Genomic DNA, 22298 nt, shown 5'->3' on the forward strand with positions numbered 1-22298 from the left:
AGATGATGCCCTTTCGGTTGGTGGAAAGCGCAGCTTTCCGCGAACTCATGGCCTATGCAGTACCACGCTATGACCTACCCAGTCGCCACTTCTTCTCTCGCAAAGCTATTCCAGCCCTCCACCATCATGTGCATTGTCCATGCACTCAAGCAGTCAGTGAGTGGAAAGGTGCACCTCACAACTGATGCATGGTCCAGTCGGCATGGCCAGGGCCGTTACGTGTCCATCACTGCGCACTGGGTTAATGTGGTGGATGCAGGGTCCACAGGGGACAGCGGTGGTGGGACAGTGCTGCCTAGCCCACGGTGTAGGAAACAGTTGGCTGTAGGCGTTCGACCCTCCTCCTCCTCCAGAAGCGAAAGCTCGTTCACAGAGCGCAGTCGTACGAGCACTCCATCTGCAGCTGCCACTGTTGCACACGAGGTGTCCCCCTATCGAGCAGCTACTGGAAAGCGTCAGCAGGCTGTGTTGCAGATGATGTGTTTGGGCGACAGACACACCGCCGAGGTGCTGGCCGAGTTCTTGAAGCGACAAACTGAGTCATGGCTGGGCAGTGTACATCTTGAGGCAGGCAAGGTAGTTAGTGATAACGGCCGTAATTTTGTGGCAGCCATAGCCCTTTCAAAACTCAGCCACATACCTTGCTTGGCTCACACCTTGAACCTGGTGGTGCAGTGCTTCCTCAAAAATTATCTGGAGTTAACAGCCCTGCTCCAGAAGGTGCGAAGACTGCGCGCACATCCGCCGGTCGCCTCCCATATCGATGTTCTCCCACACAGGTCATTCCCCTTTGAATATTGGGCCGCTAAACTGGACACCTGGCCTGAATTGGCACAATATGCCTTACAGGAGCTCGCTTGCCCAGCTGCAAGTGTGCTATCGGAAAGAGTCTTCAGTGCAGCTGGATCAATCCTGACAGAAAAAAGGACCCGTCTGTCAACCCAAAATGTGGATGATCTAACCTTCATTAAAATGAACCACGCATGGGTTTCCAAGGATTTTGTCCCACCTTCCCCTGATGACACATAGGGTGACAGAAAAATGGCTTGCTTTGGTCCACCTCTTCCTGGGACTTGACCTATTTCACCTTTTGCATCAGCTGAATGTCCAACATCAACATATGCCACTTTCTAAAACTCCCTAACTGTGCTGCCTCCCCCCCATGGCCGGGGTCACCACCTAGCGCACGACACCGTGCGAGTGCCGTTGCCCTGGACAGGTGGGTAGGCCGACTCTTGGGCGCGGGCACTGGCACAGGATCCCTCATAGTGCAATCAAGTGTCTCTGATGGTGGTGGTGCACACCCGCCGTCAGACACACCGCCGTACTATGAGGGGCCCAGTGCCAGTACCGACGCCCACGAGTGGGCCCCCCTTGCTTGGGCAGGGCCCCAGCATTTGCAATCTTTACCTCTCCCTGCTCCTCCACTGTGTAGTCTGGGCCGTCAAATCCATACTGTGCCTGACACCGTTTGAGCCTGCCTCCTGATGTATAGACATATATTTTGAATGTGTACGCTATCCATACATGTTATCTGGGGATACCCTATCCATTCTCACCTTTGTGCAATCACGTGGAATCCATACTGGGCCTAACACCGTCTGAGCCTGCCTCCTGATGTATAGACTTATATTTTGAATGTGTACACTATCCATACATGTTATCTGGGGATACGGTACCCTTTCTAACCTTTGTGCAATCACGTGCAATCCATACTGGGCCTAACACCGTCTGAGCCTGCCTCCTGATGTATAGACATATATTTTGAATGTGTACGCTATCCATACATGTTATCTGGGGATACGGTACCCTTTCTAACCTTTGTGCAATCACGTGCAATCCATACTGGGCCTAACACCGTCTGAGCCTGCCTCCTGATGTATAGACATATATTTTGAATGTGTACGCTATCCATACATGTTATCTGGGGATACGGTACCCTTTCTAATCTTTGTGCAATCACGTGCAATCCATACTGGGCCTAACACCATCTGAGCCTGCCTCCTGATGTATAGACATATATTTTGAATGTGTACGCTATCCATACATATTATCTGGGGATACGGTACCCTTTCTAACCTTTGTGCAATCACGTGCAATCCATACTGGGCCTAACACCGTCTGAGCCTGCCTCCTGATGTATAGACATATATTTTGAATGTGTACGCTATCCATACATGTTATCTGGGGATACGGTACCCTTTCTCACCTTTGTGCAATCACGTGTAATCCATACTGGGCGTGAGAACGGCTGGCGAGCTGTTAAGCAAGCTACAGCACCTGTGGTTTGCACACGTAAGTTTTTCATTTTTTCAGGAATGACGGTTAGGCCTAATTCCGGAACTGCAGTTGACCTGCACTTACTGGGAAATCATTGTTCGCGGGTAATAATTGTAATCAGTGATCCCCATCACTAACGTTGTTCAGCGGGTTATCTGCACCTGTAAGCGACAAACGCTGGCCTTTTCAGTGTAGCGCACATGCAGCCACAGACATGTAAGGGCATGACACACCAGTTATTGGTCAATCTCATGTGCCAGAGCCTCACGTGTCCCTCTAGTAAGCCGGACTCGGACCGCGGGGCATGACGTAGTCTCGTTCGTTAACGGAATTAAGCTTGCAATGTGTGCATCTGTTCTGTAGCTGGCATGGTTGAGGTTTCCCAGGTGGAGTCGAATTTAACCGTAGGCTCCACTCCTGGTGGTGCCCTTCTGGACATTCCTTTAAGGTTCAGCTTTGCAACCATACTGCCCACGTAAAACAAACACTTTGCCTTCATGAACGCTGTTTGGAGGGTCATGACTCGTGGGAATAACGCCGCCCAATCAGTTAACCTGCTAGAGAGATCCTTCGTTGCTCCCAAGCATGACATCACACTCCATAGGAGGAAGGTAATGCCACTGTGGCGACCGTACTCCTGGGGGCGACACAAGTGCACTAATGCCCAGCCACTGCTCGATGAATCTGCTGGTACATTGACCCACACCACTACATTCCCCTCGCACGCTACACGGCCTGAATCTGACCCTGATGAAACTCAGGTTACCCTTCCCATATACAGTTCCATCTTACACGGTGACAAAGAGGAAGCTGCAGATGAAAGTGCAGGTTCGGCCCACCCGCCATCAGACACACCACCGTACTATCAGGGGCCCTGTGCCAGTGCCATTGCCAACGAGTGGGCCCCCCCTGCTTGCTCAGGATCACAGCACTTGCAAAGTTGAAATACTGTGCAGTTAGATGGAAGATGGGGACGACGAGGAGTCCAGACAAGTACAGGGATTCCCTAGCGAGGAGACTTATTTGATTGTTTTCAATGTTGGGACAGCAATTTTTGGGGAGCACTATACTCTGGAGAATGATAGATGGGGCCCACCATACACTGGAACATTCCAAAGGTGGACATCAGACACTGGAGCAGCATTTATAGGGCCCATTATACACTAGAGCATTAGAAATGGGGCCCATTATGTTTGGAGCATTATTTGGGCCCATAAGACAGTGGAGCTTCATCCATGGGGACCAACATATACTGTAGCATTATGTGGAGCTCATCATATACTGTTTCAAACATTACATGGGACCAATGATTCTGTATGGAGAAATAGATGGGCCTCGTCATGAGATGTAAAAAGTGAAGTATTTTTCATTGTACTATACCGCTATTTCTCTGCCGTATCGGAGCATGATGAGTTGTGGTATGTGTTAAAGGGGCGCTCTTTCGCCCAGGGCACATGAAAACCTGGAGCCAGCCCTCCCCCCCACAACTGTAGCCAAATAACCCCCATTTCTCAGTGCGTAACTTGTATTATGAAGTTAATTAAGGTTGACAAGCTTAAGTAAGAAGAATTGATGCTTTTGGCATTCAAATGGGCACTGTTGGTGTGTTTCCTGTCCTCCTCTCACTGCCGACTTTTATTCCCCCTTGACTTACATTGGGTTTCGTGTTTTGGGACGACCCCGACTTTTCCCTATAATCGGACGATCTTGTTCGACCCGACTTTTGGAAAAGTCGGGTTTCACGAAACGAAACGCGACCCTAAAAACCAAAAGTCGCTCAACTCTATTTACAGCATAACAATAATAAACATAGATCATAACAGATACCAAGAGTAATGAGGGCCCTGCTCGCAAGCTTACAATCTATGAGGAAAAAAGGTAGACATGAAAGGTGGGTGGTAACAGTTGCCTTCATTGTTTCGGACCAGCCATAATGTTAAGTGTGTAACAGTACAGACACTGAGGGCTAATAGATGCATGAAGCATGTAGGAACATGATGCGGGGAACCTGTTTATGGTAAAACTGTGCCACACAGGGATGGTTAGTTGAAGAGGTAGGCGAGTCTGAATAAATGCGTTTTTAGGGCACGCTTAAAAATGTAGGGATTGAAATCCCATCCAGGAGTGCTCATATTTCAAATAATTAGTGTCAGAAACCACCAAAGTGGTATAAATTTCTAGAGAGTAGAAACAGTACAGTAGGGACCATCGCATCCTACACTACAGCTAACCCCTCAAATGGACACCCAACCAAGAGTGTACACATTTCCATAAATTAGTGGCAGACACCAATAAAGTGGCATCAATTTAACCACCTACCCCATTTAGACCTCGAACAATGAGCCTAATCCCCTTTCCAACACGACCTCTCTTTTTTCCCAGTCATGTTGCTTACACAGTGTGTTATGAGCACAGTTTTCGCAACTAAAAATTTCTTACCCTGCACCTCCTCTGCACAGCTGAATTTCAGTGGCACTAAATGAGAAGGTGAAATATGGCGTGCTGGATCGAGTAAGTCACAGAAAAAAAAAAATTCTGTGTGGATGAGGCCTGTATGACAAAGAAGATGTGCTCCAAACAATTTTAAACTGAGATCTCCCCTACTATTCGACTTTAGTAACAGGAACATTTTTTTGGACCTGTCAATAAGGCCTCTATAAAATTGAGTAGATGCTCCAAACAATTTCAAAGTCACATGTCCCCTACTGTATGACATTAATAACAGAAGAATTTTTGGGGGCCTGTCGATAAGGCCTGTATAAGATTGACTGGATGCTCAAAACAGTTTAAAAGTGACATGTCCCCTACTGTATGACATTAGTAACAGAATAATTTTTTTGGTTGGGAATGGAAACGTACAACATGATCAATAACAGGGAGGTTATGGAAAGTACAAAATCCAGGATCAATCCTACATCTATTACTCTACCCAACACCAATTACCAGAGAGCGCTTTATGCTCATCAGAAGATAGGTGTAACAGATGCGTGTCTCAAGCTAGATATAAAAGATGCCCGTGAGAAATTGGATGCAAAAGATGCACATAATCTAGAAGACAGCCTCCAAACTATTAAAAAGTGACATGTCCCCTGCTGTATGACGTTAATAGCAGAAGTTTTTTTTTGGGGGGGCCTGTTGTTAAGTCTTGTATAAGATTAAGTGGCTGCTCCAAACAATTTAAAAGTGACATGTCCCCTACTGTATGATGTTAGTAACAGAAGAATTTTTTTGGGTGGGAATGGGGACATACAATAGGATCAATAGCAGGGCAGCTATGAGAAGTACAAGATCAAGGATCCAACCTACAACTATTACTCATCCACCTAGCACCCATTACCAGAGAGCGTTTGATTCTCGTCAGAAGATAGGTGTAAAAGATGTGTCTCAAGCCAGGTATAAAAGATGCCCGTGAGAAATTGGATGCCAAAGATGCACGTAATCTAGAAGATAGGATCAAAACAATTTCAAACTCAGATCTTGCCTGCTGTATCATGCTTGTGAAAAAAACAAAACAAATTAATTTTAATGTGCAACAGCTCTGCACACTGAACAATTTCAACGCCACTAAATAAAAAGATTGGATGTAGTGGGATGTATCAGGTTTATCAACAGAAAAAATAAAAATGCTAGAAGGTCAAATTTACAGCCACACTGGACACTATCTAGCTACACTATCTGACTGATATACAACCGCCTTTCTAACTAGATAAAATCTCGCTGTTAACAGTGGCAGCTTCAGGAGCAGCCTCTCTGCGCTGTTACAGTGTCAAAATGGTCCTAAAACAAGATGTCTGATATGTATATGGAGAGGGACATGTGATTTCATCACCAATGACACAAGTTGTTGTGTCAGGACATTGTGGGTGTTTCCTACGCCTTGATTGGCTAGCAACAATATGCACACATAAAGTTAGGAAAAAAAATGACTACTGTTCTGTGCTTAAAAGAACGACGTGCCTTTGCGCTCTGCAAAACCCCTCCCCTCATCAAACATGTGCCAAACATTAATGACACACCACCATTATTGTTGCTTAAGTGCTGAAAATATTTGTGTGGGAGCGCAAATATTTTCCCACACTTTTACTGAATGTTACCGATTTGTACCTATTTTGTAAAATTTTGCTTGGGTTTCCGATCACAAATCCGAATGTGCCATATTCGTGTCAAATTTATGTTTGGCAATTGTTTTCAAAACAAATTCGCTCATCACTATTCTTCACCTGCTGTTGATTTTTTCATTCTGCCTCCCAAAGATCGCAGTAAGGCTCTGCGCACATTTATCCTGTACTCTGTGTTGAGTGCTTGCACTGGGGTTTTCAAGTAAATCTTTGAAATACATGATTCAGATGGAACCTCTGTGAAAAATTCCCTATAATGAGACAAATGGAGTCACTGTGGACGCCATCTAACCTGTGATCCGGTGGTATCCGTCTTTTTGGAATTGCATAAAAGTGCCATTGGCCACAGTTTTGTGCACTCCTGAAAAGAAGTACACCGCTAAACAGATGCCAGATGGAGCCAAGAGTAACTCTGATGCCTCATATAGTGAATAGATTACTCAGGGGTTTTCATCATTCACTCAGAGATTTAGGTGGAAACCCCAAATTAAGTGGTCAGCATAGACAACCGAATAAATGTGATCCCTAACGTTTTGTAAAATGTTTCCAATAAAAGCTTCAACTCAATCCACAAAAAAAGCAAGCCCTCACTCAGGTCTGTCGTCTGTTAACAGAAATATAGGCGGCTTCCACGTTACTGGTAGTACAAAGGCTATGGAAAAGCAAAATGGCTTCTTCACCCTCCAAAAGAAATTCAACAAATTCTGTGCTCTCAAATCCAAATGCCCCCTCCCTTCTGAGTCCCACAGTGTAACTACACCAAATATAACATCCACATTTGGGCATTTCTGAAGCAATGAGAGCCCAACTAACTAATGGGTGCATATTTCCAGAAGCAAGGGTGGGGCACAACATACTGATGACTGCAACGTACTGGTCACTACAACGGCAGTTTGCAATTTTCACTCAGCAACATCCACTGCTGCCTGTTTCTGTAAAATACTCATGGAGTCAAAATAATCACTACACTTGTAGATAAAGTTCCAAAGGGTATAATTTCCAAAATGTGTTCTCTTGAGGGGGATTCTGCTCTATTAGCAATTAGGGGCGCTATATATGGAGTCCTCAAACTATTCTAGGAAAATCTTTGCTCTAGGAGGCAAATAGTGCTCCGATCCTCCCAAGTCACTCCGTATGACTGAGTAGTACTGTACAGCCACATATGGGGAATTGCCACGTTCAGTAGAAATTTTGGGACAAATTATGGTGCCATTTTTACCCACTTCTTGGGTGAAAATATAAAATATGTGGATAAAACAACACTCTGGTGGTAAAAATGTACCATATTTTCCGGCGTATAAGACGACCCACAACTTTTCCAGCTAAAATATAGAGTTTGGGATATAATCCCCATATAAGACTACCCTTCTTCCAACGCACATACGGTAAGAATTAAAAAAACATCAGATTTGATTTCAATTTGGTAATTTTAATTCAAATGCATATGCAGGTACTTAGCAGGAAAACTGTCACTTATAAACATAAGGCTGTTTATCATCAAACATGCATAATAAAACAGTGCAAGTGAATTAAACTTTTCTTAATTCACTCTAAAACTGAAAGGAAGGATAAGACAATAAACCCATGGGAGCTGCCATGCTGATTGTTTTCTAAGCTGTCAACCAAACTGGAACTGATAATGGTAGGAGGAATATAACAAACAATAGAGAGAGCAAGTGGGGCAAGTTTCTGGCCAGTTAGCAACGCCCATCATAACTGCAAGCTACGGTATTTTAAAAGGTTTTGCTGGAGTGATATTTTCCCTTTAAAAGCCTTCAAAATCCTCCTGTTCGTCATCTGATATCATAAGTACATCAATGACATCTTGTGTTACATTTGTAAGGCAGTAGTGATGAGTGAACGTGCTCGCTACTACTCGTTACTCACCCGAGTATCACGGTACTCTGTGTACTCAGCAAGCACCGAGCATTTCTGGGATTACTCGGTGGAAACTCGGCATTTTGGGCAGACTTTAGAGACCCAATCACGCTGCAGGGATTGTCTGCCAGGCAATGAAACGCTGCAGCCATCTTTGTTGTGGTCGTGCAGTGATTGGCTGGCCGCACAGCATCATCAGGGGTATAAGAGACCGGACGCCGCCCTTCTCGGCGCATTTGGCTCCGGATTGAGAGAGTGTAGGGACAGCGGCTGCCTTGATAGGGTCAGAATTGGGGATTTATTAGTGTGGGGTCTACCATCCTAAGCTACTCACATCCAGCTAAAGCAACAGTCCTTCTAAGGGCTAATTCTGGAGTAGATAGGTTCCAGGGTTAGGTAGGCAGGGTAGTGTCCGTCGCTCTATACACATCAGTACAAGGCCTGCAGGCACTGTATGCATCAAGAGGGTTCATTCCCTTCCTGTTTTCTGGTGTTGCTGCATCTACCTGTGTGATATATTAGCCGTTTATAGCTAGCCCCAGGTGTAATTGTAATACAGGCCACACTTTTTTGGTGTGGTATCTCCGTGCCAGCTCATATCTGTGCATGCTCAAAGTTTGGCCAGTTTACGGCAGTTATCTTGTTTTGTCCTGGTTGTCACTGTAGTTAAATACAGCAGTATTTAGCCAAAAAAAAATACAGCCACACGTTTGTCGTAGTGGTATCTCCATGGCAACTCATATCTGTGTCTGCTCAAAGTTTTGCCAGTTTACGGCGGTTTTCTTATTTTGGCCTGGCTGTCACTGTAGTTAAATACAGCACTATTTAGCAAAAAAAAAAAATACAGGCCACACATTTGTTGTAGTGGTATCTCCGTGCCAGCTCATATCTGTGTGTGCTCAAAGTATTGCCAGTTTACGGCGGTTTTCTTTTTTTGGCTTGGCTGTCACTGTAGTTAAATACAGGAGTATTTAGCCAAAAAAAAACAGGGCACACATTTGTCGCACTGGTATCTCCATGGTGTTAGGGTTGCAGATCGCACTAGATATAAAATATAATAATGTGCGATCGCAACCCGGAGTCCACCGTGCAGAGATGTCAAACTGCTACTCGATAATGGTGGACCAGGAGCGTGATTCAGCCAGTTCTCCCTGGTTCGGTGGAATCGGTTGTTAAAAAAGCAGCTGGTTCCCCGAACCGGAGAGATTCACAGCCGCGATCCGGTACTGTGTGCGGCCGTGCCCTCTGTTCTGTGATGCGGCCGGCAGCAGACACAGCCGCCTGCGTCACAGTGTATCGGGCAGGGAGCTGTGCACGGCCGTCACCTTGACAGTTGCGCAGCTCCCGCTCCCTCTCTACTTTCAGGTCAGGTGTCGAGCCTGCGTGATGACGTCATCGCGCAGACGGCGACATGTACCTGGACGCTGGCTGCAGAGAGGAGCTGATGGGGAGCGGCTGTGAGGTAAGTATGGGAAACTATTTTTTTTAAATGATTTCAGTGGGTGAGGGGGCAGCACATGATGGAGGGGGTGAATGGGGCAGCTGTACATGATGGATGGGGGTAAATATGGCTGCACATGATGGAGGGGGGGTGAATGGGACTGCATATGATGGAGGGGGGTACGGCGGCTGTACATGATGGAGGAGGGTGAATATGACTGCACATGATGGAGGGGGGGTGAATGGGTCTGCATATGATGGAGGGGGTGCGGGGGCTGTAGATGATGGAGGAGGGTGAATGGGGCTGCACATGATGGAGGGGGGTGCGGGGGCTGTACATGATGGAGGGGGGTGAATTTGGCTGCACATGATGGAGGCGGGTGAATGGGGCTGCATATGATGGAGGGGGGTTCGGGGGCTGTACATGATGGAGGAGGGTGAATATGGCTGCACATGATGGAGGGGGGTGCAGGGGCTGTACATGATGGAGGGGGGTGAATTTGGCTGCACATGATGGAGGCGGGTGAATGGGGCTGCATATGATGGAGGGGGGTGCGGGAGCTGTACATGATGGAGGGGGGTGAATATGGCTGCACATGATGAGGGGGGTGAATGGGGCTGCATATGAAGGAGGGGGTGCTGGGGCTGTACATGATGGAGGTGGGTGAGTGGGGCTGCACATGATGGAGTGGGGGAGTGAGGCTGTACATGTAGTGTGGTTGTACATGATGTAGTGGTGCTGTACATGATGGAGTGGGGGGAGTGGGGCTGCACATGATGAAGGGGGAGTGGGGCTGTACATGATGGAGTGGGGGGAGTTGGGATGCATATGATGAAGGGGGAGTGGGGCTGTACATGATGGAGTGGGGGGAGTGGGGCTGTACATGATGGAGTGGGGGGAGTGGGGCTGTACATGATGGAGTGTTGCTGCACATGATGAAGGGGGAGTGGGGCTGTACATGATGGAGTGTGGCTGCACTTGATGATGGAGGGTACGGGGGATTGCACATGATGAGGTGGGGGACTGCACATGATGAAGTAGGGGTAAGTGGAACTGAACATGATGAAGTGGGGGGTAAGGGGGACTACACAGGATGAAGTGGGGGTATGGGGGACTGCACAGGATGAATTGGGGGTAAGGGGGACTGCACATGAATTGGGTAAAGGGGACTGCACATGATGTGGGGGTAAGAGTGACTGCACATGATAATGGGGGAGTGGGGCTGCACATGATGAAGTGGGGGGTAAGGGAGACTGTACATGATGAAGTGGGGGGTAAGGGGGACTGCACATGATGAAATGGAAGGAGGATAGGGGCTGCAAATGATGAAGGGGCACTGCAGATGAAGTGAGGGGTGATACGGGACTGCAACGGATGAAATAAGGGGATTTCAAATTAAAGTGGGGAGACTGCAAATGATGTGTGGGGAGAGGACGGGGGACTGCAAATGATGAATTCAGTGTGAGTGACGGGGCACAGAAATTTAATTCAAGGAGAGGGGGTGAGGAGAGCAAATGATCTATCTGGAGAACAAATAAGGAATTTTGAGTGTGGGGGAGTAAGTGATGTATTGAACGTGAGGTAGAGCAGTTGATAATGAATAGAGGGTGGGAGAGAAAGACATGACAATGAATTGAGGCGGGAGGGGCATGTAAATATAATGAATCGGGGTCAGGGTTAGAGCGGGAGGTACATAGTGGGGGGCGCTGAGGTTGAAGTGCCTGGTAATGAATTGGGGGAAAGAGTACAGGTGCTAATTTATATATTAAATGGGGAAAGTGGCATTTATAGTAAGTGGGTGCACAGTGGTGGATTATAATTTATATTTGGAATGGTGGGTTGCATAATAACCAAATATGTATTAATGGTGGGTGCACGTCTGTATTCAGATGTGTAGTGTAGAAGAAAGGGAAAAAGTGGGGAATGTGCTCTGGAAGCCGTGCTCTAGGTAACTGTGTTATTTCATGCAGGGACGAGTCCTGGCTGGAAGAAGTGATGGCGGTCTGTGCTGGATGAAAAAGAAAAGCAAGGATGAAGGACTTCAGCTAGAGACATCACTGGTGAGTCAGTGTGTTACCTGTACACTGACAGTAAATACAGAGTTCCTGTTTACAATTGCACTTAGTATTGTGTTTTTAATTCATGATCAGTATTGTAGTATTCATAGAATCATAGAATCGTAGAGTTGGAAGGGACCTCCTGGGCCATCTGGTCCAACCCCCTGCTCAAAGCAGAATTCGCTAAATCATCCCAGTCAGATGTCTGTCCAGCCTCTGCTTGAAGACTTCCATTGAAGGAGAACTCACCACTTCTTGTGGCAGCTTGTTCCACTCATTGATCACTCTGTCAAAAAGTTTTTTCTAATATCTATTCTGTGTCTCCTCCCATTCAGTTTCATCCCATTGCTTCTAGTCTTTCCTTGTGCAAATGAGAATAAAGTTGATCCTTCTACAATGTGACAGCCCTTTAGATATTTGTAGACAGCTATTAAGTCTCCTCTTAGTTTTCTCTTTTGCAAACTAAACATTCTCAAATCCTGCAACCTTTCCTCATAAGACAGGGTTTGCAGACCGTATGCAGCAAAGAGCAGTCGACAGCACAGCGGAAAAGTTCAAAGGTTCATGGACCCAAATGAACAAATGTCCACATAGGAATAAGGAACAGCATCCAATCCAGGAGAAAAATCGTATCAAAGATACAATTTTTCACCTGGATTGGATGCTGTTCCTTTTTCCTATAGGGTTTGCAGACCGGTCACCATTCTGGTCGCTCTTTTCTGAACTTGCTCCAGTTTGGTGATGTCTTTTTTAAAATGTGGTGCCCAAAACTGGACACAATATTCCAGATGAGGTCTGACCAAAGAGGAGTAGAGGGAAATAATGACTTCACGTGATCTAGACTGTATGCTTCTGTTAATGCATCCTAGAATTGCATTTGCCTTTTTTGCTGCATCACACTGTTGACTCATATTCAGTCTGTGATCTATTAGTATACCCAAGTCTTTTTCACATGTGCTGTTGCTTAGCCCTATTCCTCCCATTCTGTATATGCTTTTTCATTTTTATTGCCCAGATGTAGTACTTTGCATTTTTCCCTGCTAAAAATCATTTGTTTAGTTGCTGCCCACTTCTCCAGTTTATTTATATCTTTTTGAATCCTCTCTCTCTCTTCTCTAGTATTAGCTATCCCTCCTAGCTTTGTGTCATCAGCAAATTTAATCCGTTTACCCTCAATTCCTTCATCTAAATCGTTGATAAAGATGTTGAACAATACAGGGCCCAGGACAGAGCCCTGTGGTACCCCACTTGAGACATTCTTCCAACTGGATGTGCAGCCATTAACGACCACTCTTTGGGTCCGATCACTAAGCCAGTTATGAATCCACCTAACAGTTGCCTTGTCCATTCCATACTTAGTCATTTTTTCAATAAGGATTGTATGAGATACTTTGTCAAATGCTTTGCTGAAGTCAAGTTATACTATATCTACAGCATTTCCTTGATTCACCCAATCAGTGATTCCGTCATAGAAGGAAATTAAGTTAGTCTGACATGACTTATTAGTTACAAACCCATGCTGACTCTGTTTAATCACTTCATTCTTATCCAGGTACTGACATACATGTTGTTTAATAATTTGTTCAAAGATCTTTCCTGGTATAGAAGTCAGACTCACCGGCCTATAGTTGTCTGAGTCCACCTTCTTCCCCTTTTTGAAGATAGGAACAACATTTGCTCTTCTCCACTCTTCTGGGACTTCTCCTGTTCTCCAAGAATTTTCAAAGATTATGGCGAGGGTTTCAAAAATTTCTTCTGCTATCTCCTTCAGTACCCTGGGGTGTAATTCATCTGGACCTGGAGACTTGAATTCATTTAGCTTAGCTAAGTGTTTCCTCACTATCTTTCTGTTTATAGATATCCTGGATTCTTCTCTTCCCTTAATAGGACAGTGAAGAACAGTTGATGTTACATTTCCTTTCTGAAAGAAAACAGATGCAAAATAGGAATTTAAAGTTCAGCCTTCTCAACATCCTGTCTTACCATTTCATCATTTTCATCCTGTAAAAATCCTATAGCATCTTTGACTTTTCTTTTACTTTTGACATATCCCCAAAATCCTTTATTATTGCTTTTGACATCTCTTGCAAGCCTCAATTCATTGTCAGCTTTAGATAATCTGATTTGTGCCCTGCAGATTCTGCAGACAGCATTATATTTAGATATGCCTCCCTCTTTCCATTTTATAAACATTTTTTTCTTCCTTTTTAGCATGTGCTTAAGTTCTGTGTTCATCCATCCTTGTTTCCTTAAATGCTTCCTATTCTTCCCTCTTTTCGGAATTGTTAACAATTGTGCTTTGAGAATTTCATTTTTCAAGATTTCCCATCCTTCCTGGACATTTTTGTCTTTAAGGATATCCAGCCATTGGATCCCTCCAATTCTCTTTCTGAATCCCTTAAAATCTGCCTTTCTGAAATCTAACCTTGATGTCTGAGTCTTCACAGGTCTTCCTCCTCTAATTATCCAAAATTCTAAAATAGCATGGTCGCTACCTCCTAGGGTCCCAGCCACTTTTACCTCCTCAGCCATTTCCTCCCTGTTTATAAGGATTAGATCCAAGGTAGCAGTTCCCCTTGTTTTCTCCCCTACCTTTTGGAAGATAAAGTTGTCGGCAAGAGAGGATAAGAATTTCCTTGACCTTTTAGTTTTGCCTGAGAGAGATTCCCAACAAATGTCTGGATAGTTGAAATCTCCCATGACAACTATGTCATATTTTTTGGAGAACTTGGACATTTGATGCATAAAGAGTTCATCCATATCTTCAGCTTGCACAGGCGGCCTGTAGTAAATGCCTACAATGATGTCCTTTCCATTGTTCTGTCCTTGTATTCTTACCCAAACAGTTTCCACAGAACTCCCAGTCTCTGAAGCTTCAATCTCTGTGCAGATATACGCATTTCTAACATCGTTGCTGACGGCACCTTCGACGTAGCCATTTGTTCACCTGCAGAATCTTATTCCACCTCCTTGTTCCATGGCCATCCACTGGGAGGATGGAAGAGAAGACCACCTGCGCTCCCAGTTCTTTCACTTTCTTGCCTAAGTCTTCAAAGTCTCTGCAGATGGTTTCCAGGTCGTTTCTTGCGGTGTCATTTGTCCCCACATGTAGTAGCAGGAATGGGTAGTCATCTGTAGGTCTGAAGAGTCCTGATATCCTGTCAGACAAATCTTAAATTTTTGCACCTGGAAGACAGCACCTTTCTCTTGAAGTTATATCCGGTCTGAAGATAGCAGCCTCTGTTCCTCTCAACAGGGAATCCCCCATGACCACCACTCTCCGTTTCTTCTTCACAACATTTTTCTTTCTCCATCCAGGAGGACTCTTAAGGCGTACAAGGTTGCTGTTTGTGGGCAAAGTCTTATCCTGATGTATTTCTTCATCGTTTTCCTGCGTGAGAGCCTGGTACTGGTTCCTGAGAAGTATGGGTGCTGACTGCCTCCTGATCCTCCTGCTTCTCTGGGTCACATGTCTCCATTCCTCTGTTTCTTCAGGTGCACTTCGAATTTCTTCTCTTTCTGTAACATGAAGAGATAATTCTGCTCTGTCTAAGAACTCTTCACCTTCCTTAATGATCTTCAACGTAGCTAACCTCTCTTCGAGATTTTGCAACTTTTCCTCCAACAGGGACACAAGCTTGCATTTGTGGCATGAGAAGTTTGGCTTTTCCACTGGTAAGTCTTTGAACATGTAGCAAGAAATGCAGCTCACCAAATGGCTCCTGGCCTCTTCCATATTGAGCTTTCTTTCGGCACGCGGTTTTCCGATTTCCTCTTTTCAGTGGCAACGGCCAAAACCCAGTGATCGTTGAGCTCGCGGAGACTCTTCACTTATCCCAGAAGGCACTGGGAATATGCAAATGATCTCCTCATGACTCTTCCCCTGGTTTTCCGATTTCCTCTTTTCAGCTGCAACGGCCAAAGCCCAGTGATCGTTGCGCTCGCGGAGACTCTTCACTTATCCCAGAAGGCACTGGGAATCTGCAAACGATCTCCTCAGGACTCTTTTCCTGGTTTTCCGATTTCCTCTTTTCTGCTGCAACGGCCAAAGCCCAGTGATCGTTGAGCTCGCGGAGACTCTTCACTTATCCCAGAAGGCACTGGGAATATGCAAATGATCTCCTCAGGACTCTTCCCCTGGTTTTTTTCAGTCACTATCTGGTGGTAATATGTGGTCTGGCCATGGTGCAGCGTTATTTGTTCCTTGTATGTGGTATTATTCTGTGACTATGTGGTGGTAATATGTGGTCTGGCCATGGTGTGGCGGTATTTGCTCCTTGTATGTGGTATTATTCGGTGACTATGTGGTGGTAATATGTAGTCTGGTCATGGTGTGACGAATCGATATTTGTCCCTTGTATGTGGTATTAATGGTTGTTTAAAAAAAATGTAAATGTATGTGACTCATTCCCTTAAAGAAAAATACATAAATATATAATTATTTTTAATAGTTTAGAGTAGAGTAGGGCCTGGCCAAAAGAGTCTCCTGTGTCGTGGTATCAGCTTAAAAATTATTTTGGCCAGAACAAAAGCTGCTGGTTATATAAGTGATCTGGGGTTTGATGGGAACTGTGTTATGAATGGGTCACCGAGGAAAAAAAACAACACAAGCTAAGTCTCAGAAAACCAGAGAGGTTGGTAACTATGCAGACTGCAGATCCCTGATTCTAACCACGCAACTAGCAGCAGTCGTGGAGCGTTCCTACGTTGGTCCTAGATGCCTCGTCACAACCGGAGAGCTAAGCCTAAAGCAGAAAAAGAGGAAAACTAACTGCCCCAGAGCAGACCCCAAAGGAAAGAAAGCCCCCCACATGTATTGACAGTGAAACAAGATGAAAACACATACAAAGGCAGGAAAATAGACTGAGCAAACGATGGGGCCAAACTAACTAGAAAGGACAGGAAAGGAAAGACACTGTCTGCAATCTGCCAAAAACCCTACCAAAAATAGTGTCCAACACATCTGATAGTAAAATTAACCCTGAAGTCACTAGACTTCTCCCACTATATCAGCGCTCTGAAATATTCTGAGACAGAGCAAAAAGAGGCCAATCTAATAAGGGACAAAAAAAAGCAAATTGGCAAATACAGATAAATAGCCGGGCTGGCTGACCACACAAAAAACTGAATTGACCAACAACAGCAAGTGTGAACATTAGCAAAAACAAACTTAACTTGAGAAGACTGGAACAGAGCTGAGTCCAAGACCTGAGAAGCAGACTGAATCACCAGCACCAGGATAGGGCATTGGCTGTCTTATATCCAGTCTGATACTCCAGAGATCCAATCGTTATCCTCCTCACCAGGTGGCAGATCACTACCACTTAAACCAACCTCACTACCTCCTGTCACCACCAGAGGGAGAACGGAAGGAGAACTCTCAACTGGTGAACAGCAGAAAATGAGCTCATAACAGAACTGTTAATATCAGAATGCATTGCGCAGCCTGGCCAGCTGATCAGTCAAGTGAGACAGCTGCATAGAAATATATGCAGCTGTCACACTCGGGTCAGGAGACCCGCTGGCCAGAATGTACACTGTTCTGATCTCACTCAAATTTTTTTTTTCAACTGTTTGACTGCTCCCCTACTTGTATATGTTTGAGGAAAAGGTGTATGTAAATGGGGAAGTGGGCAGTAACTAACAGAATGGTTTTTAACAGGGAGAAATGCAAAGTACTACATCTGGGCAATAAAAATGAAAAAAGCATATATAGAATGGGAGGAATAGGGCTAAGTGACAGCACATGTGAAAAAGACTTGGGTATACTAATAGATCACAGACTGAATATGAGTCAACAGTGTGATGCAGCAAAAAAGGCAAATGCAGTTCTAGGATGTATTAACAGAAGCATACAGTCTAGATCACGTGAAGTCATTATTTCCCTCTACTCCTCTTTGGTCAGACCTCATCTGGAATATTGTGTCCAGTTTTGGGCACCACATTTTAAAAAAGACATCAACAAACTGGAGCAAGTTCAGAAAAGAGCGACCAGAATGGTGACCGGTCTGCAAACCCTGTCTTATGAGGAAAGGTTGCAGGATTTGGGAATGTTTAGTTTGCAAAAGAGAAGACTGAGAGGAGACTTAATTGCTGTCTACAAATATCTAAAGGGCTGTCACATTGTAGAAGGATCAACTTTATTCTCATTTGCACAAGGAAAGACTAGAAGCAATGGGATGAAACTGAATGGGAGGAGACACAGATTAGATATTAGAAAAAACTTTTTGACAGTTAGAGTGATCAATGAGTGGAACAGGCTGCCACGAGAAGTGGTGAGTTCTCCTTCAATGGAAGTCTTCAAACAGAGGCTGGACAGACATCTGACTGGGATGATTTAGCGAATCCTGCTTTGAGCAGGGGGTTGGACCAGATGGCCCAGGAGGTCCCTTCCAACTCTACGATTCTATGATTCTATGAAATGAGTGTGGCTGAAAATGGGTGTGGCTTAAAACTGGGTGTGGTTTCCTACACATAAACACAGGACCTGTTGTTAAAAATTTGAATCCCACCCCTGTGGCGGACGCTAACTGAACACCGGCAGAGTAACCGCTGATGCGGTGTGCACAGGAGCGAACTCTGTTACAGCACAGAGCCACAGAAATAGATGCTTTTACCTCACAGACAATGGCTTAGGGAACCGCTACTGTGGCCCATGGATTAACCCTAGAGAAATGCTGTGCCCTGTTAGCAATCACAGGGTGCAGCCGACAGTAGTGTTACCGCACTGCGTGTGTACAGCGCCGCCCTGGCGGATGACACTAACCAGCCTAGGCTTAGTGCTGGAAAGCTCAGTAACTGAGCATGGCACTGCTGAGACGGACACTGCAGCGTATGCGGTACAGAGGTGTCTCATGCAGATGACACTCTCTGGTGTGAGAGGTGCTCGAAGCACTGCAGCGCTATGCAGTGCCACCGCTAGGTGCTGACTCAGGACTCTAAACCCTACCAACATACGTATCAAAGGGAAGGGGTTTCTTAATGAGTAATTCATCAGTTCAAAAGCATCCATCATAACACACATCACTATCCATTACTGTCTATACTACCGCATGGCCGTGCACCTTCATAGTGGTCCAATGGGAGCAGTAATAGGACCTGAGCATGTGACCTCAGACCTCCAATGAGAGGATTTCCCACGAGCATGCTCAGTGAAAAGAAAGAAGGACTTAGTCCCAAGAGCTGCTCGCTGCTGGCTATTACAGGTTACTATAGCTGAACCCTGATTGGCGGCAGTAACCAAGCCAACAGCAGCAGACTGAGCAAGACGCCAGGGATGATGTCTTTGCTGAGCAGGTTCCTCTGCGGCTGGAGAGGAATGGGAGAAGACAAGGCTTGAGATTCCTCCTGTGCAGAGGCTGGAACTTGACGCCTAACACATCCCTTGATGAATACATTGTGGAATGTAGTTTGTAAAATGAGTTCACACATAGGATTTTTTGTTATTCTGGTTCCGCAGGGGATCTGCCAATGTGACATGGCACCCTCAAACCATTCCAGCAAAATCTGAACTCCAATAAGGCAGCTCTTCTATTTTGAGCTTTGCATTGTGATTCAAAAGTAGTATTCCTCCACATATGGGGTATTGGCGTACTCAGGAAAAAAAGCATAACAAATTGTATGGTGCAATTTCACCTGTTACGCTTATGAAAATGCAAAATTTGGGGATAAAATAACATTTTTGTGGATTTTATTATTTTCACGGATCAATGTTGTAAACTTCTGTGAAGCACCTTGAGGGATCTAGCTTCCAAAATTGTGTCATATGTGGGAGATTTCCACTATTTAGGCACATCCGGGGCTTTCTAAATGGGACATGACGTCCGCAAATGATTTCAGGAAATTTTACATTCAAAAAGTCAAATGATGCTCCTTCCCTTCCGAGCTCTGCCATGTGCCCAAAAAGTAGTTTTCTCCCTCATATGGGGCATTGGCATGCTCACGAGAAATTACACAACAAATTGTGATGTTCATTGTTTCCTGTTACCCTTGTCAAAATAAAAAAAAAATTATCTGAAGTAAATTTTTTTGTGAAAAAATGTTAACATGTTAATGTTTTTTTCCCACATTCCAAAAATTCCTGTGAAGCACCTGAAGGGTTGATAAACTTCTTGAATGTGGTTTTGAGCATCTTGAGGTGTGCTGCTTTTAGAATGGTGTCACTTTTGGGTTTTATTTGTCTTATATCCCCCTCAAAATCACTTCAAATGAGATGTGGTCCATAAAAAAATGTTTTTTTAAATTTTAATGGAAAAATGAAAAATCACTGGTCAAATTTTAACCCTTATAACTTCCTAACGAAAAAATTTTGGCTCCAAAATTGTGCTGATGTAAAGTAGACATATGGGAAATGTTATTTAGTAACTATTTTGGAGCTTTATATCTTCGTGATTTAAGGACATGAATATTCAAATTTGGAAAATTGCAAAATTTTCACCAAATTTCCATTTTTTTTTCACAAATAAACGCAAGTCATATCAAAGAAATGTTACCACTATCATGAAGTACAATATATCACAAAAAAGGATCTCAATCATCAGGATCCGTTGAAGTATTCCAGACTTATTACCTCAAAGTGACAGTGGTTAGAATTGTAAAAATTGACCTGGTCATTAACGTGCATACCACCTTTGGGGGTAAAGTGGATAAATATTATATTTGTTAAAAATACAACAGTAGTTTAAATACCTTTGCATTGAATGTAAGGATGATTTTCTTTTGTGCAATTTTTCATAGTAGCAAGTGCTATTGTACAGTTTAATAATCTGGACTCGTTGCCAATACAGCGAATTTGATCCATCCATATTGGTCCAGGTCGTCTTGTATAGGTTACTAATGATGGCACTGCTTCTCCACATTGAAGTTCTCTGCATATAACATTGGCTGTCCTTAAATCTTCGTCAATTGCACAAACCGATCCCCAAGTATTACCTTGTTTAGCTTGTAAATAACCAGAGCAGTCATTAGGACCATCAACCAATCTGTAATCTCTGTAACCTAGATAAAAATGTCCTGGATAAATTATCACATTTACACACTTTTTATAACTTCTAATTTTTCTTACTACTTTTTTACAGTCTTAAATGTCAAAAGGACTTGCCCTGTTAGCAGATGTTTGCTATTAAACACCAGATTAATTCACCAAGTGGCTCTGTTTGGACATCTGTAGGTTTTTTGAAATGCTACACTTTACAGAGTGAGAACCCATTCAGATGTCACCATAGTGTAAACATTAACTAATAAACTTATATTAATGTTACCGAAAAACTAGATCAAATCTATTAGATTAAATGCAAAAATTGTCATTTGCACTAAACAAAATATTCAAAATGGTGTAAAATTGCAGCCAGACAAGTCCTGGGTTGAAGGTATGTGTCACAGTGGTGGCAAGTCTTGGTGATGTTGGACCCAGAGACAAAAGCTACATCACAGATAGTGCCAAGAGGTTTTTTTTTTAAATAAGCCTGGCTTTTGGGTCCTGGTTTTAAGAATTAAATAGACGGGGGGGACTGGTCATTCCCAGTCTCCAATTCAGGCTTTGCAGCCCATTCACAAGTTATCTGAGCTGCCTCAGGTATTGTCTGGAAGTAGAGGTGGAAACCCTTCTGTAGTCTTGGTGTAAAAGTATGAGCTCTCTAGGAGCCTTTACCTCTAGGAGACTATTTTACTCTGTTATACTGTGTTTTGCCAGTGACAGACCATTTGTTTTAATTTGAAGATTTATGAAGTTTAATAAATCTTCCTATTTGATAAGAACTTTTCTATCTGTGCCTACATCAACCACTGCCAAAAATAAAAATAAGAGGGGGAGCGCACTAAGGCAGTAAATGAGGGACACCAGCGTGTTTAACAAAGGTAATCCACTCACCTGATGTGGTTGTGAAGGGTCACAACCACCTAAGGAAGTTTTGGCCGCTTCAGATCCCGAGATGCAGATAAAACAGTAGAGAAGAGAAAAGCTGGGGTTCGTCCGCGCTGGACCACAAGTAACCAACCGAAGATGCAAGCAAACCTTTATACACATTCAAGTCAACGTGTTTCATGGCCTCCTGGCCACTTCATCAGGACTTGCTGCCCTGATGAAGTGGCCAGGAGGCCATGAAACACGTTGGCTTGAATGTGAATAAAGGTTTGCTTGCATCTTCGGTTGGTTCCTTGTGGTCTAGCACGGACGAACCCCGGCTTTTCTCTTCTCTACTGTTACATCAACCACTGAGAAAGAAAGGATTTCCTACAATGGCCACAGCCATTTCACACATTGTATAATTATAATTACATCACATGGTATTGCACATCACACCCTACTTAAAAGTAAGAGTAGGGAATGCAGAAGTCAATTCGTGGTGAATCTGGGAAATAGAGCTACAGAGTCATGAATATAGAAAGCCACAAAACACTGAGCAAATTGTACAGATGCTTTGTGCATGTATAATATTACTGCAAAATACACTGAGGAAAATAGAATCGCATCAAACTACATTTTTAGGACAATTAAAGTCTTCATTTTCAATTCAGTGGAAATCC

The 22298-nt window shown here is 44.2% G+C and overlaps 1 protein-coding gene across 1 annotated transcript in view; it reads right to left on the bottom strand.

Moving 5' to 3' along the window:
* LOC141082678 (scavenger receptor cysteine-rich type 1 protein M130-like) overlaps positions 1–22298 on the bottom strand; it is a 337718-nt gene that overhangs the window by 184309 nt on the left and 131111 nt on the right. The window contains exon 4 of the mRNA XM_073566626.1: positions 20463–20771. Within this exon, the coding sequence (XP_073422727.1) occupies positions 20463–20771 (309 nt within the window). The remainder of the gene's footprint in view (positions 1–20462; positions 20772–22298) is intronic.

The sequence above is a fragment of the Dendrobates tinctorius genome, unplaced genomic scaffold, assembly GCF_039654945.1.
Source record: "Dendrobates tinctorius isolate UK_male_01 unplaced genomic scaffold, ASM3965494v1 ptg000019l, whole genome shotgun sequence".
Lineage (NCBI taxonomy): Eukaryota > Metazoa > Chordata > Amphibia > Anura > Dendrobatidae > Dendrobates > Dendrobates tinctorius.